Raw genomic sequence first — 15806 nt, 5'->3', positions numbered from 1 at the left:
ACAGAACCTCCATCCTCTTTGTACCTGCCCTTTAAGTACTGGGAAACTGTGACACGTTCATCTTAAGCCTTCTCCAGGCTTCAGGGAGAAAAAGACCCAGTTCATTCAGTCTTTCTCCATAGGGCAGGTTCTCCAGCCCTTTGTTCATCTCTGTGGCCTTCCTTTGTACCCTCTTCAGTCTATCCATGCCTTTTTTTGAATTGTGAGGACCAGAACTAGACACATCACTCCAGGTGCAGCCTGGCGAGTGCTGAGCAGAGTGGGATGATCACATTTCTTTCTGCTAGCAATGGCCCTGCTGATGCAGCCCAGGATCTGATTTGCTGTGCAGCTGATGGAGCTTCAGGTGGTTACCTTTTTACTCTCTTGTGTATGCATTGTGCTGCTTATTTACATACAAAACCCACAAGCTTTTGGAAAAAAATAGCTAGTCCTTTCAGGAATGCCCAGGTCTTCAGAGCTGAAAGCTGTGGAAGTTTTGTGAAAAAGCATGAGTCATGTTCTTACATTTATAACAGAAAAACAAACATGTTTGCTCTGAACTGGTTTTTGTAGGTGTCTGAGCAGATTTACAGTTGTGCCACTTCTAATTTCTTAGTAAAATCAGTCATTTTTCAGCAATGTCTGGATAAGTTATACATAACATTCTAAATGTTTAAAAATAATCTCTACATAAAATTGGACTTTGCAATGAGGATTGCTAACAGTGCCATGGCAATGAATACCTTTGTATTATAACAATGTGTATTCCTTGTATTTTGCATAGAACTTTAATTTTCTATTTTAACCTTTGTATTTTGTAAATGTTTAGAAGGAATAATTTATGAAGGTGATAATTGAATTCTTATCACGCTTTAAAGAATTTGCAGATGGCCTTAATTAGTTGTAAATCACAAAATACATGTTCCCAGAAGAGTTTTCTTACAAGACAGTTATTCTTAGGAACAGAGGATTGCTTCAGTGTTGATAACATTTGCTCTATCGCTATTGAATGCTAACTATTAATAATCGTGATTCTCCGTTACTTTACAGCAGTACAGCCTAGCTAGCTACTATCTGTGATATGATTACTATGTAGGAACAAAAATTATTGGAGAGGCCTGAGCAGTGAAAAAGAAGAGTCGTTAATATGCATGAATTGCTCAATCATTCATCAATATTAGTTGAACAGATTTTTGAAAGCAGAATTCACACTATGTCTATTGCCAATAACAGTATAGCAACCTTTTATACTAAGCAATAAAATCCTCTTTGCTCTTCTGAGAGGTGGTTTAGACACATTCAGAATCTTAAATGTTATATCTCATTTTCTTGTCATTTTGGAAAGCTCTGTGAGGGTATTAAAGTCAGAAGAAAAACAAACCAACCCTCAAAAAATCCAACCAAAAAAACCCCAGTTCCCATCATTTATTAGGCATATATTGAATATTAAATTTCTGCTAACAAACTTGTAAGGAACTGTTTCATACATCAATGAAACTGTTTCAGTTGTGTAACTTTCATTTTAGTGGATTTTGTAGTGTGTGTATGTTTTGGTTTTGTTGTGTGGTGGGTGGGTGGTTGGTTGGTGGTGGTGGTATTGTTTGTTTGTTTTTATCAGCTCCAGCCTTATCTATTCTGAGTCTGATATAAGGAGGCAAAAAAAAAATTGACAGTGAGAGTGACTATACACTGCAACAGGTAGTTGTAAGGGGTTGTAGAATATCTATCCTTGGAGATTTTTAAAAACAATCCGCTGGACTCTCTATGGCATCCTGATCTTAAAATCAAAGTTAACCATACTTTGAGCAGGAGGTCTGGTGGGGTATCTTCCAGTTTAAATTATTTATCATTTTGTGGAAAAACATGTGGACGGCAGCTTGGTTTGCAGAAAAATCAGAAGTCTACTTTTACCTTTTACCTTTTTTTCTTTAAAGCTCTCAAGTGGCAGCTGTGGGGGCATAATTTGATTTGGTGATAGTGGCAGCAGAGCAAAGGCTGGGTGGCAGGACACAGGGGATGATAAAGGTCAAGTTTGTTAAGGTCCAGGAGCTGAGACAATCAGTGTTTGGGATCTTTCAACTAGGAAATTGAGCTGTTTCAGACTTTCCTGAGCAATGGGAAGGGTGAAGCAGGCTAGGAAAGAGCCGTTAGAACACGGCACCACCTCCTTCCGGAGACCCACACAAACTTCTCTTCTCCCCTCTACCCTTACCATGTGCTGAGGCAAAGATTTGTTTGATACGCTGATATAGAAGAAAATCTTAATTGTGTCATCCAAAAGAAAAGCATAGCTGATTTGATTAAGTTTTCATTTTGTGTTGATATAAATTTAAACTACCAGGTAATTGTTTTGTTTACAAGTATGTGTCCATTGCACAAATACTTTTCATAGTTATCTGTTATGCAGCTTTCACATAAAAATGAAGAGTCTATGGAGTCTGACTAATCTGGATTGGGGACTGGAGTTTATAGATTGAACTGATGCAGATTTATTGCTGGCTTATGATGACACATATAAAGGATAAAGAAAGTGGATGGATGATATGACTTATGATGGGAATCAGGTGATGTGGAACTAGACAGAGCTACACATGGGATCTGCTGGAATTAGGCTACAGTTCACTCCAGCACAGTTACCTCTGAGCTGTAGTGTGGGTGGGTGCCAGAGGTACCACCTGCACATGCCAGCATAGACATCAAGATCCAAGGTTTCTGTCATTATCTTTCTCTCCCCTGGTCCTTGCATCTCAACTCAACACTGTGCTTGATGTGCAGGAGGAGAGAGAAGACAGCTGTTACGTAAGAAAGAAAAAGATTCAGAGGACTGGTTTTTGGTGTTGTGGGGCTTTTTAGTTGTTGTTTTTGTTTGTTTTGTTTTGTTTGTGTTTGTGGGGGTTTTTTGTTGTTGTTTGTTTTACTACATGTAGTAATGATTGTAACACCACTTTTGTATTCTTTCTGTAGCAATATTGCATTATTTAGGTAACTGCAATTCTCTTGTATTTTCTTATATATGTGTCTTCTCTATTTCCTCTTCTATTTCCTTTCCTTTATATTTCCAAAGATATCAGATTTGAAAGTGCAAAGTTCTCGAATTCTTCACTTGAACTTATTTACAAGGAATTCCAAACAAATCCAGTTAAAGTAACAGTCCTCCCTAGGCAATGAGATTTGAATCCTTTTGAGATCACTTGAAGCTGAGCATAAAAAACAAAGAAAAATGATTTTGATTTGCTTAAGGCAAATGTATTTCTATTACTATTCTTGATAAGTAATGATTAATCATTTCTTCAAACTAACATTTTCTTCTGTGGTCAAAGCAAACGAAAAATGTTTCATCACAAACTTCCTGATGCTCTCTACTGTAGACTTGATGTGCTAGATTTTGTTTGAATTTTTTTTATTGTGGAGTGCTGGTGATTGCTGACGTCACAGATACAGAGTGTTATGCTTGCTTCTAGCATATTTTAACCTATGCAGAACTGTCCTTTGTTTTGTTTTATTTTTCTTCCCTTATAAGTTTTGATTGTATCAGCAACCTTTGTACTCCTGGAAGTCCATTCTTTGGTTGTTTGGTGGTTTTTTTGTTTTGTTTTGTGGTTGGTTGGTTGGTTTTTTGGGTTTTTTTTGTTTTGGGGGGTTTTTTGTTTTTTTTTTTTTGTTTTTTTGTTTTTTTTTTTTAATTTGCTTTTGTGCTACAATGTCATTTCATTTAACTGTATTTCAGTTTCTCCATCTACTGGACACTATTTCCTAGAGCTACTTCCTCATCCCCAAAATGGTGTTTGTCCCTTTTTGATGCAATGGTGACATCCAGTCTCAAGGACTTTTGTTTGACTCCTGTGTTTTCCATATACTGAGATGGGAGGGACTGGTAGAGCTCAAAGGAGAGAGAAGCCCTGGTGAGGGATGTTGGGTGCTCTTTGGGCACGATCTGGAGTACCCCATTTTTTCACTGAACTTCTCTGTGAGTGTCTTTTAGATCAATTAATGAGAAGTTCTACCAAAGGACACCTGAATACACGTCTGATTGGCAAAAGCACTCTGCACAAAAAGTGCCTATCACAGCTGTCATGACTCCATTTTCAAAATAGCTCTTCACGTTGAATGCTAAAACCTAGTAGAGTTTGTCACTCCTGTTTCTTTGCCTCCTAGATGTTGAACCTCTGAAAAACACTGGTCCTTTGTGTCTCATGGGGCTTTCTCCTGAGTCTTCTCCAGTTTATTCAGCTTTCACTGATTTCAGTTTGAGCTGTACAGGAGAATGTAGCCTCTGATGTGCAATTCTGCACATACATAGATGAATTTCATTGATATTCAGGCTACACTATTTAGTTTTGATAGATGTGATCAGATAATACATTCTGAAGTGATGCTAGCTCTATTTGCTTTTCTGCTTTTGAGTTTCAGTTGCAAGATGCCATTAGGTGAGAAATTTTTTTTGTACATTCTTTTTAGAAATAGTGGTTGCTTGGTTTTGGTGTTGTGATGGTGTTTTTTGTTTTGTGGTGGTTTTTTTTTTAAGCTGTGAAAGCAAAGACATTCTTTAATATGTAACAGGTTTGCAGCAAGTAAGCACGTAGTATTTTGCTAGTAATGCACTAGTAGATTGAAAATCCTTTAATATATTTTTCCACATATGGATTAGTACTTGTGCATTTTTATTTCAAACTGATAAAGCATTTGGAAGATGTGAACAACATTTATTTCTGGAACAAGGTCACACTTTAAGAATTAATTTTGGAGTCACTGACAGGGAGTGTGTGCTGGTTTTTTGAGGGATGGCTGTCTCTGTTTAATTTTTTCTACATTTCTGGAGCTTGAACTGTTGTTTCTATGCAGTTCTGGATGTGATGCTGTGCTCTGCTGATATGGGGAGAAAAGCAGCCTATTGAAGAATGTGGTTGTTTGTATCCACAGAGGAGTGTTTCACAGGAATATGCTTCTTGAATTAATATCACATGAGCTTTATCAGGTTGTTGATAAATTTTACAGATTTGTTCATTTGAATCTGAAGGATAACAGAAAAGCTCCATGTATTTCCACATCTATAGCACAATTTTGCTTTATATCACAATGCAATCAAATCCTTTTAAGTGTTATTGGATTAAATAAAATTTTGTCTGGTACAAAATGTCTAGTTATTACAAAACTATCTCTGTAAATACAATAAAATTTTTCATATTTTCACTAAGTTTTTTGCTTTAATCATAGATAAATGCATGGAAACAGTTCAAGCAGCTTTAGAACAAGAACTCTGTTACTATTTTTAAAAAATAGTCTTAATTTCTAGATAACTTTAGGTTTTTGCTCATAATTTATTATTTTTAAAAAAATTTTAAAATCGATTATCCCAGCATTCTCTTATGGCTAATGCCAACTAGCATTCAGTTAGCCCTTGACAAAGGATGATCTCTGTTTTACATTACAAATGTGTATGTCTTGAACGTTTACTTTACAGATATTGACAGCTTAAGAAAAGAGATACCATTAGCTAAGGCTAAATCACAACTAACACTTACAAGTAATATTTAAGTTTTCCACTCCTTTTCCCTCAATGAATATCTTACTAAGGCTTGGTATCTTCTCCCCCTACCCACCTTTCATTTACAGCACAGGAATTAACATTTTAGGTTATATGGGTTTTTTTGAGATTCTCAGGGTATTATGAATAAACAAATATAAACTATTTTGTGAATAATTTTTGTTTCTGCAAGATTCTTTCTAGTAGGGCTACCACATAATTCTAAAATATCAGGACAGAAGCACTACATGATCCTATAAGGACTGCAGGGAACTCTGGTTATACTGAGTCCTTGTAAATATTTTGCTGTTGACTTCACTAAACATTAAATTTAACTCTCTATTTGCTGTTAAATGTCCTTTTATGTTGCCTTCTTTGTGGACTGCAATAGCAATATTAAAAATAGCAGTATTAAAAATATATTGTAGAAAATGTTGGGATTTTTTGAGAAGGTTTTGTGTGCTTGTGGTTTTGTTTGGTTTTGGTTTTTCTCAGAGAAATAACTGGTTATAAATGGATAACAAAATAAAGGAAAAGCTAATCTGCATGTTGATGCTAAATTTATAGAACTGGTAATACCCAGCAGTAGTCTTAAAGTCTTTCAATGTGTAAGATCTGCCATTAAACCAAATGTGGTGTCTTAAATATTCCACCTTGATAATTGTCCATGTTTCAGCTGGAGTAGAGTTAATTTTTTTTTTGTAACAGCTGTTAGTGTGCTGTGTTTTGGATTTAGTATGAGAATAACATTGTTAAGTAGTTGAGGACTTTTCAGCCCCTCACGCTGTGCCAGGTGCACAAGGAGCTGGAAGGGGCACAGCCAGGACAGCTGATCTAAACAGGCCAAAGGGATATTCCATACCATATGTCATCATGCTCAGTATATATTTTGGGGGAAGCTGGCTGGGGGAACTGCTGCTTGGGAACTGGCTGATGGGTGGCGAGCAATTGTATTGTGCATCACTTGTTTTATATCTTCTTTTATTATAATTATAATTGTTGTTATTATTTTCCCTTTCTGTCCTATTAATAAACTGTCTCTATCTTAACCCACGAGGTTTACCTTTGTTCCAGCTCTCTCCCACATGCCGCTGCAGGAGGTTGAGCAAAAGCTGCGTGTGGTGTTCGGCTTCCGGCGGGTTAAACTGCAACAATAATGCACTAAGTAGTTGCCATACCTGTGTTAATAAGTGAATGTTACAATGTAGCTACAAAATTTGTACGCCCTTCCACTGGTGACTTCAGAAAAGTTAAGCAGGATCTTCTTGTCTCTTGTTCTCCTAGGTCATTTTTTTTCACTTTCTCTATACCAGCTAAGGCTGTCTATCTGGAAAAAAAAAAAAAACAAAAAAAACGTTCACAATGAGGTGCATGCAGGTTTGAGAAGTATCCAGTGAAAACTCTTTCTAAGCCAGAATGCTGTGAGACAGCTGGGCTGGGTGTGAATGGCGGCTGCTGCTGCTGCAGTCTGTGCAGAAACAGCTGCCATGAGTGCCACGGTTTCCCAGGATATTTTAAATCTTGCATTCTCTCTTTTCCTGCATTTGTCCTTTGCAATTACAGGCTTATTAATATCAGAGTATAATACTGGAAACAATGAACCCGTAGGCTTGAAGGGGGAGATAGCATTTATAGTATCCACGTTATGCCGTGAATATCATTCAATAAATTAGCTATAATGAGCCATCCAGTGCTGGTATAAACATGATGAAATAAATTAATGAGACAGGAATACAAAGTCACTAACACTTCTTTAGACTAAGCTTTAGACCTTAACAAAATAACATCTAAAAGCTTCCTACTGAATCTTTTTCACAGTTCCCAAACAGCTGCATTTTTTTTAAACCAACACCATGTTCCTAAATAAAAGGTCTTGAAGCCTTCTTTTGAAATGTGAATTCTTGTTCATTTGATTACACAGTGGTATCTGATAGTTGGCAGTGGTGTATCCATTTAGAGTATGGGAATCATGCATAAAGTGCTGCTGATAGTGAGGCAAGAAAAATAGAACAGAAGTGCCTAGAAATGCTTTTTTTTCCAATTTAGCGGAAAAGATTCCAGCAGAAATCAATAGCCCCTGCTGCTTTTGCATGAAACACCTGGTCACTTAGCATTAAAAAAAAAAAAAAGTACTGAATTGTACTGAATTCAAGGACATCTGAATGCATAACAGAAGTTCCCTTTTCTTACCTATAAATGTTTGGGTCTGTTACCCACATTCAAAGGCTAGAAGTAAATTAAGGGGCTTACTAGTAATTTTGTGAATGCCTAGGTTTTATCAATTATTATTAAAAAAAAAAAAAAAAAAAAGAAACCAAACACTAACAGCAACAACAATTCACAGTGGACTGGTGAATACTTAGCAGGCTTCTGAAGCAATGAAGGACAAATCAATTCAGGGCTTGGTTAGGAGATAAAATACAAGGAAGGGAAGAACAAATTAGTCAATAGGATTTTTTATTTATTAGAAAAAGGATCAATAAAACTATGTAGTCTCTACAGTATTTTCCATTGTTTTGTTCTTTCTGTAGTTCTGTTTTAAAAAAAAAAGCTTTTAGATTTTTTTTTTCAATATTTAATGAAGTTGTATCAGAGTTCGTTTCATCATGAGTGCAACACAAAATAACAGCAGGATTGTAACCTTTCAGAAAATTCACATATCCTGTATGTAAGTATATCCAACAGAAAATACTAAAAAGGTCTAGGGATATCTAGGATATTAATAATTAACACAGCTTCTGAATGTTAGTGAATGACCTTTGTAGCTAAGACATCTATCTTTGCCGACCAGAGATCAACTGAACATAGACCATTGTTTCTATTTGCATCAACCTGGTTACACTTGCACAAATATTTCCAAGACAGAAAAGGCCATAACTTAAAACTGAATTTTAATGAGACTGTATTTGATTTAAAAAAAAAAAAATATTCTGTACTGTTCAACATAAGGAAGGCTTTCTGAGGCTGTCGTAAGAAGCCGTCTGCATCATTACTTACATCTGTCATGTTTAATTTAAAAGGCCAGGGACAGAACTCAAAACAATGTAAGAAAAGCTTGAAATCATGTGCAAGTGGAGAAGATGAAATATCACAGATTATGCCTGTTTAGAAATAAAATAGACAAGTAATTTTGACAGAAGCATTTTGACTCCAGCCCCACATCGCTCTGCGTGGGTAGAGCCCCATGTCCCTCTTCTGGAAATGTTGGAAACTCCTGATCTGGCAGGCTGGCTTGGTGCAGTGGCTGACCACAGTTTATTAAAAATTTATATTGGCAAAGAAGTCCAATTACTTGTCTAGTTTCCATTAGTACTGCAATAAGTTAATCTATGCTGTAGCTGTATCTTCCGTGGCAATTTTGCCGGTATTAAATGTCACGTGCTCAGTCTGAGCTCTGCTCTGACACTGCTGAATTAGCAAAAGTTTCTGCTGTGAACCTGATTTAATCTTGAATAATGTTGAAGAGAGAAGTGATTAAAATAAAATAGAACAAAGCCTCTGAAGAATATATTTAATCTAAAACTTTAAAATGCTGACCTTGACAAGGTAATTTTGAGTTAATTATGGTAGAAGGGGTATCTTGCACTTCAGACACTGTGCTCTGAGAATTCAGTACGTCGCTACCTCAAAGACATGCTTTGGGATACTGTGCATCTCCTTAGTTCTGCTTTTGTCCTTTGGGGACATCTCAGATTACTTTGGTTTATGTAATGTGACTGCCTTCATAAGGGTATTTGCACAGATTGTTTCTTCAGAGCAGGCTGACAAATATGTGTGTTCTGTTCTCTAAATCCATATCGAATTGCTGCTCATCAAACAGTTTTAGTTACCTTTTGTAATTATCACAAGTGCTTTCAAGTACTTCAGTTTCCCTTATTTAAAAGGCATAGGAATATCATATCTGATAGCTGTTGTTTATACATCTTTTTTTTCCTAAGCAAATTTTAAATGGTCATTTAAGTTCTCCTGTGTAAAATTGACCTTAAAAGGTAACCAGGCTATCTTTTTCCTACATTAAGATATTTTTATTACATAAAACCTGATCATTCTTGATATGCTCATCACTATTTGCATTTAAAAACATCTTGTGCTGTTTCCACAAGTCATTACATTTAACTTCAGAGTTTGCTTGCAGTCATTAAAAACATAGTAGTTTTTATATATCCTGCATCTTTAAGTGCTGCTATTGGGGAGAAATGGCAGGACCTTTAATCCTGAATCTGCAGACTTCACTGAAAACTTTAAACTGAAATATTTTCTCTGTGTGTGGGGAAACAAGCAAACAAAGCAAGAACACAAAAGAAACCCAAAACCAAACAAAAAACCCCCAACCAAACAACAAAAACCCCAAACAAATAAAACCACGTGCACACAAAACCCAAAACCACCACCACCACCAAAACCCCACAACATCGTAGTGTTATATACAAACATCAGGATGTGCATTTTCTTATCCTTTTCAGATGTATTTTATTCATCTTCACTTAGTCTGGATAACAAGGAAAACTTGTAGCACTATTTTATTTAGCGTACACTAAGAATGAAAAGTTACTTTGAAAGATTTTTTTGAATTATCTGAATTTTCTTTCAGAACCATACAGGTATCTTGTATTTCAGTGTTTTTGCTTTCAACCCTGGTATTAGTGTGGTACACTAATTGTGAAATGAGTGAAAATTTTTTAGCACAGCCTGTTGTGATAGGACAAGGGGTAATGGATTTAACCTGAAAGAGGGGGGATTCAGGTTAGACATGAGGAAGAAATTTTTCACAACGAAGGTGGTGGAACACTGGCCCAGGTTGCCCAGAGAGGTGGGAAATACCCCATCCTTGGAGACATTTAAGGCCAGGCTGGACAGGGGTCTGAGCAACCTGATCTGGTTGAAGATGTCCCTGATCAGTGTAGGGGGAGTTGGTCTAGATGGGCCTTGAAGGTCCCTTCTAACCCAAACTATTCTCTGAGCAAAAAGCAAATGAATTTTTAAAATAATTTTGAGTTTGTAAAGTGTGTTTGTGCATTGAGCAGAGCTTCATGTCTTTGACAGCAGGCAACAGAATATTTTTGTGACAGTCTGTATGGTATATAATGAAATGTTCCCTTATAATTTTAATTTATAGTAGTGCATTAGATGCTGGTCCTTGTCCCCGCAAAGTGAGTAGGAATTTAAACTTTGAGAATTAAGACTGTATATGAAGGTTGAGCTATGGCTCCATGGAAATCATTGTCTACTTTGGAAATCACACTTCTTTAGAAAAATCATTGTCTTAGTGAAGAAAATTAAAATATCTGTTAGTCAGACATCTTTCTCTGAAAATTTCGCTTTATTGTTGATTAATCCAACTGGATTGGAAAGGTTAAAGAGATGTATTAGAAAACAGGAATGATAGCTCAACCTGACATACTGTCAGCCTATTCCAAATCTCATTATCTAACTACATATTCCATCTGTAACCAGTTTTTTTTAACTGTGTTATGGAGGTGTTTGAATGGATCCATAGACACAGATGATGTACCTGAAATGAAACAACCTGTGGTGCGTTGCTTGTATTTAAGTTCTGGGCCAATTTTTGTGACTGATTAATCAAATGAGCATTGTCCTTAGGTTTTTGGCATTGCTTTTACTTTCATTTTTTTGTGGGTTTTGTGAGGTTTTTGTTAGGTTGTTACTGTATTAATCACTTTTGCCTATTTTTCATGAAAAAGTTCTGTATTTTATTTAAAACCATATTTTAGTGTATAAAAACAGAAATATTGTTCTGGTTAAAGAATATAAGATGTGTTTACATTTTAAAAGGGTTGCTTTGGAAATTAGAAGTAGTTGAAATTAGACTCAGCTTTGCTGCAGTCTAGTTTTTTTTTCTGCTAATATTTCCAAATACAAGTTTCCTTTTGTGAATCTTTTCAAGAAGCTTGTTTGCAAATAATATGCCAGTTACATTAAAGTTTGCTTGCTCTGTGCTTTTGCATTCTGTTATTTAGTCTGTCTTGACCAGTTGATGTCAGAGACCAATTCGATCAAATTTATCTAATGTATGAGAACAAACATATATAATATTTAAGACCTGAGATATATCAGAACATTTAATGTTCAGCCTTACAGCATTTATTTCCTTTTTTGTTTTCTCCGTAGATACTACAACGTATTCCACTGAGCGATCTGAGCACTTTAAGCCATGCAAAGACAAGGATCTCGCATATTGTCTCAATGAAGGGGAATGCTTTGTGATTGAAACCTTAACAGGCTCACATAAACACTGCCGGTAAGTCATTTGCAAAGAAGTTGCAAAAAAAGGCTTCTGCTTAAGGGAGATAGCATTAGACAAAATACACATTCAGACTTAAACCATCATAGAGCAATGGAATTTGCCTGCAATTTGATTGCATACCTCACAGTTGGTTGGGTTTGTTTTGTTGTTTGTTTGTTGTTTATTTGTTTGGTTTTTTTAGCTGGTCTGCAATATTTGTAAATACAAATATGGAAATACAAAAAGTGGCATTTTGATTACTTTTATAGATAAGAAAAAACTTCAATATTCTTTTCTAATCCTATAAACAAGTAAAGATTAATGTTTTGTATTGTTTTTTTACATATTAAAATCTTACGTTCCTCTACATACTAGAAGCGTTCCTTAATTTGGGGTATTCAAAATAGAGTTTTGACATTAGCTGCATGCACTGCTCATTGACAGAGTTGTTCAGTTAGTAGTTTTAAGATTTAAGGTTTCTTAAGTTTAATTACTGAAAGATAAAATGGACTGTAATGGCCAGCTGAACCTGCTATATAGCTATTGTACAGTTTTATGCTCTCAAACTTCTGGTAATATCTATGACCATCTTGAATGTATTTAGAATAATATCAGAAAAGAAAACCAGATCGCCAAATATAATTATTCTAGACGTAGTAGCCAGTATATGGGAGTCATATGCAGTACTTTAACATCTTCCTAAAGATAAGAATTAAAAAAATGCTGACCTATTCAAACAGCCTTTTAAATACAAGTGGTCCAAATGGTAACCTGTGCTTCTGATGTTTTAGTCTACCTAAGACATTGTATTTGGCAAACAGGTGTATCTAAGAGGCTTATATGCCCAAATTCTAAACTGAGTGTCTAAATGTATAGATATATCTAATATAAACAATAAAAGGAGCTAAGATACTCAGAAGCTTTCCTGAATGATTTTGGACTTAAGCTGCTAAATCTTACTGAAAGTAGGAAAAAAAGTCATAAAATCATATGCGCCTGTTTTGGAAGTGGAAATTTATGAATTTAAAGATTGATGGGAATCTCCTTATCATCAGAAGAATATTCCTAAGATTTTTATTTTTAAGACTGCTGGTAATTTTTTTCCCATGTGATTATATATGCTTCAGTGACCATTCATTTCTCCTCTTCGTTTTATATTTTCTTATGTTATGCTTATTAAATTAAATATTTTGAGTGGAAATAATGGAAAAATGGTGAATTTTTCAACTTCAATCATAAAACTTTAGAGGTTTTTTTGTTTGTATTTCAGTTTTTTTCTCAAAGCATGTCTGTGATTTTCAGTCTTAGAAGTATCACAAGCTGCTAACAGGGGAATTACATCATTCAAATATTTAATCATTTTTCATTGTCAGAATATTCAAACTAGACAAAACTGATACAGATTAATAGCAGGGACAAATTCATATATGCAAGATTTTTTATTTAGCTGGTAAATTTAATAGCTAATTCATTTGAACAGACTGTTTTAGTAAATTGTATGGATTACACTTTTAAATATCTGCAGGAGTATATATCATAAGAGATCTGTCTTTTTTTGTTGTTGTTTGACTTTCAAGATCTTTCCTGTTGTCTGCCTTTGCCAAATTCCTGTTTATTTCCTGTGATTCTAATGAGACAGTCTGACTAATGGTTAGAAGCTTTTCTATCCAGGCTTTTCCCCTTAACTAAACAAGCCAGAGTGTTTTCATTTGTTCCAGCAGTGTGAAAGTTTTTTCACCACCTTCTCTTGTGTGATTCTTACATAGAGAAAAACAGGTATCATTTATAAGTCTGTTAGCTCCCTTCTGTAGCAGATTTGCATTGCTTGTACAACTTTCAGGCACTGAAACATTCTCTGGGAATTAAACATCTGCTTATTCCAGTGGATACTTCGAAGTGTTCAACATGAAAAGATGCATATAAGGCAATAAAAATTCATATAGTAAGAGAAGACATTTTAAAATGTTAAAAGGTGATTAAACTAGTTATAGTGCTTTGTTTAATTCTTTAAGGACCTTCAACACTGCAAGCAGCAGCTTGTTCAGAATCACTTCTATGATACTGACGTGTATGTCATTAATGAAGAGAAACAGTTTAATTTGGCCTTCAAATTCTGTACCTCAACTGTGGTAATAGACTATGTGTCTCGTAGTGCCAGTGCTGTAGTGAGTGGCATGCAGGTGTTTTTCTATCTGTAGTCTAGAACAGTGCTCTGAAATAGCAGCTGGAATGTACACATATGGAAAAATACAATATTGATGTACTGTATTTGTCCTCTAACTAGGAGAAGAAAAAAAACCACAACAACAAAAAACAACAACAAAACCAACTAATTTTCCCTGAGAATGAGTTATGGAATTCCCATTGCAATTAAAGGAATCATTTGCATATGGAATTATGAAGAGTTAGTGAAATGATACTTTGTTCTTAGAATCAGGCTGCATTATGTATTCTCATTGGGAGTTTGATTTTGCATATGTTCTGGGAACAGAGCACCAATTTACTGAAATGGGAATTTGCCATGTGGAACAGCTGCAGATAAAAGACCTTGATATAGCAAAAAACTTTCGTCCCACTTTGTCAGGTTTAAAGAGTGTTAGTAGATGATATGCTTAGGCGGTTGTTCTTGTGTGTATATGTTTAAGGACAAATATGCTAATGATTATGACACCAAGCTGGGAGGAGTGGCTGACACGCCAGAAGGCTGTGCTGCCATCCAGCGAGATCTGGACAGGCTAGAGAGTTGGGCGGGGAAAAATTTAATGAAATATAACAAGGGGAAACGTAGAGTCTTGCATCTGGGCAGGAACAACCCCAGGTTCCAGTATAGGTTGGGGAACGACCTATTAGAGAGCAGTGTAGGGGAAAGGGACCTGGGGGTCCTGGTGGACAGCAGGATGACCATGAGCCAGCACTGTGCCCTTGTGGCCAAGAAGGCCAATGGCACCTGGGGTGTATTAGAAGGGGGGTGGTTAGTAGGTCGAGAGAGGTTCTCCTTCCCCTCTACTCTGCCCTGCTGAGACCTCATCTGGAATATTGTGTCCAGGTCTGGGCCCCTCAGTTCCAGAAGGACAGGGAACTGCTGGAGAGAGTCCAGCGCAGGGCCACAAAGATGATTAAGGGAGTGGAGCATCTCCCTTATGAGGAAGGGCTGAGGGAGCGGGGTCTCTTTAGTTTGGAGAAGAGGAGACTGAGGGGTGACCTCATCAATGTTTATAAATATATAAAGGGTGGGTGTCACGAGGATGGAGCCAGGCTCTTCTTGGTGACAACCAAGACAAGGGGTAATGGGTTCAAGCTGGAACACAAGAGGTTCCACTTAAATTTGAGAAGAAACTTCTTCTCAGTGAGGGTGATGGAACACTGGAACAGGCTGCCCAGGGGGGTTGTGGATTCTCCTTCTCTGGAGACATTCAAAACCCGCCTGGACGCCTTCCTGTGTAACCTCACCTAGGGGTTCCTGCTCTGGCAGGGGGATTGGACTAGATGATCTTTCGAGGTCCCTTCCAATCCCTAACATTCTGTGATTCTGTGATTCCGTGATTGTTAAAGAAAAAAATATTTTATAGCAATTAATAAATATTGGAGTTATATCCTGGACCTCTTCTGTATCCTCATGAACCATACTGTCAGTGCAAACAGTCTCAGCTGGCAGTTCAAGTGCATTTCAGAGGTGACTAAATTCATCTCGCTCTAGCTGGACAGTAGGAGGATATGACCACATGTCAAACTCCAGCAGTCAATAGTGACCTTGGCAGCTGGATGTTGTGGAGCACTGGCTCTGCAATTTTTTTCTATTTTGTGAGATACATGGCTTATCTAGTTTGAACCTGTAATTGTGGAGAGTGGGACTAGCATGCATCCTTGGTAAAGGCCACGAGGGTGGCCGTGTTGTGCGAGACCACTGGGAATACAGTAAACACAGAGGTCTGAAGCAGCCCTGCTCATGTATCTTCCATTCTTACCCAGGAAGTGCCCTGAAGTCATAGGATTTTTTTTTTTTTTTTAACTTAGTTTACAACTGGGGGAAAAAATATAGGAATGTTTATAGTTTCG

The 15806-nt window shown here is 36.5% G+C and overlaps 1 protein-coding gene across 1 annotated transcript in view; it reads left to right on the top strand.

Annotated features, from left to right (window-relative positions):
* The window catches only part of NRG3 (neuregulin 3), a 391269-nt gene that overhangs the window by 154665 nt on the left and 220798 nt on the right, over nt 1–15806 (top strand). The window contains exon 2 of the mRNA XM_065639250.1: nt 11636–11765. Coding sequence (XP_065495322.1) covers nt 11636–11765 — 130 coding nt within the window. The remainder of the gene's footprint in view (nt 1–11635; nt 11766–15806) is intronic.

The sequence above is a fragment of the Caloenas nicobarica genome, chromosome 7 (genome assembly GCF_036013445.1).
Source record: "Caloenas nicobarica isolate bCalNic1 chromosome 7, bCalNic1.hap1, whole genome shotgun sequence".
Lineage (NCBI taxonomy): Eukaryota > Metazoa > Chordata > Aves > Columbiformes > Columbidae > Caloenas > Caloenas nicobarica.
This window is presented reverse-complemented; position numbering and strand designations above follow the sequence as displayed.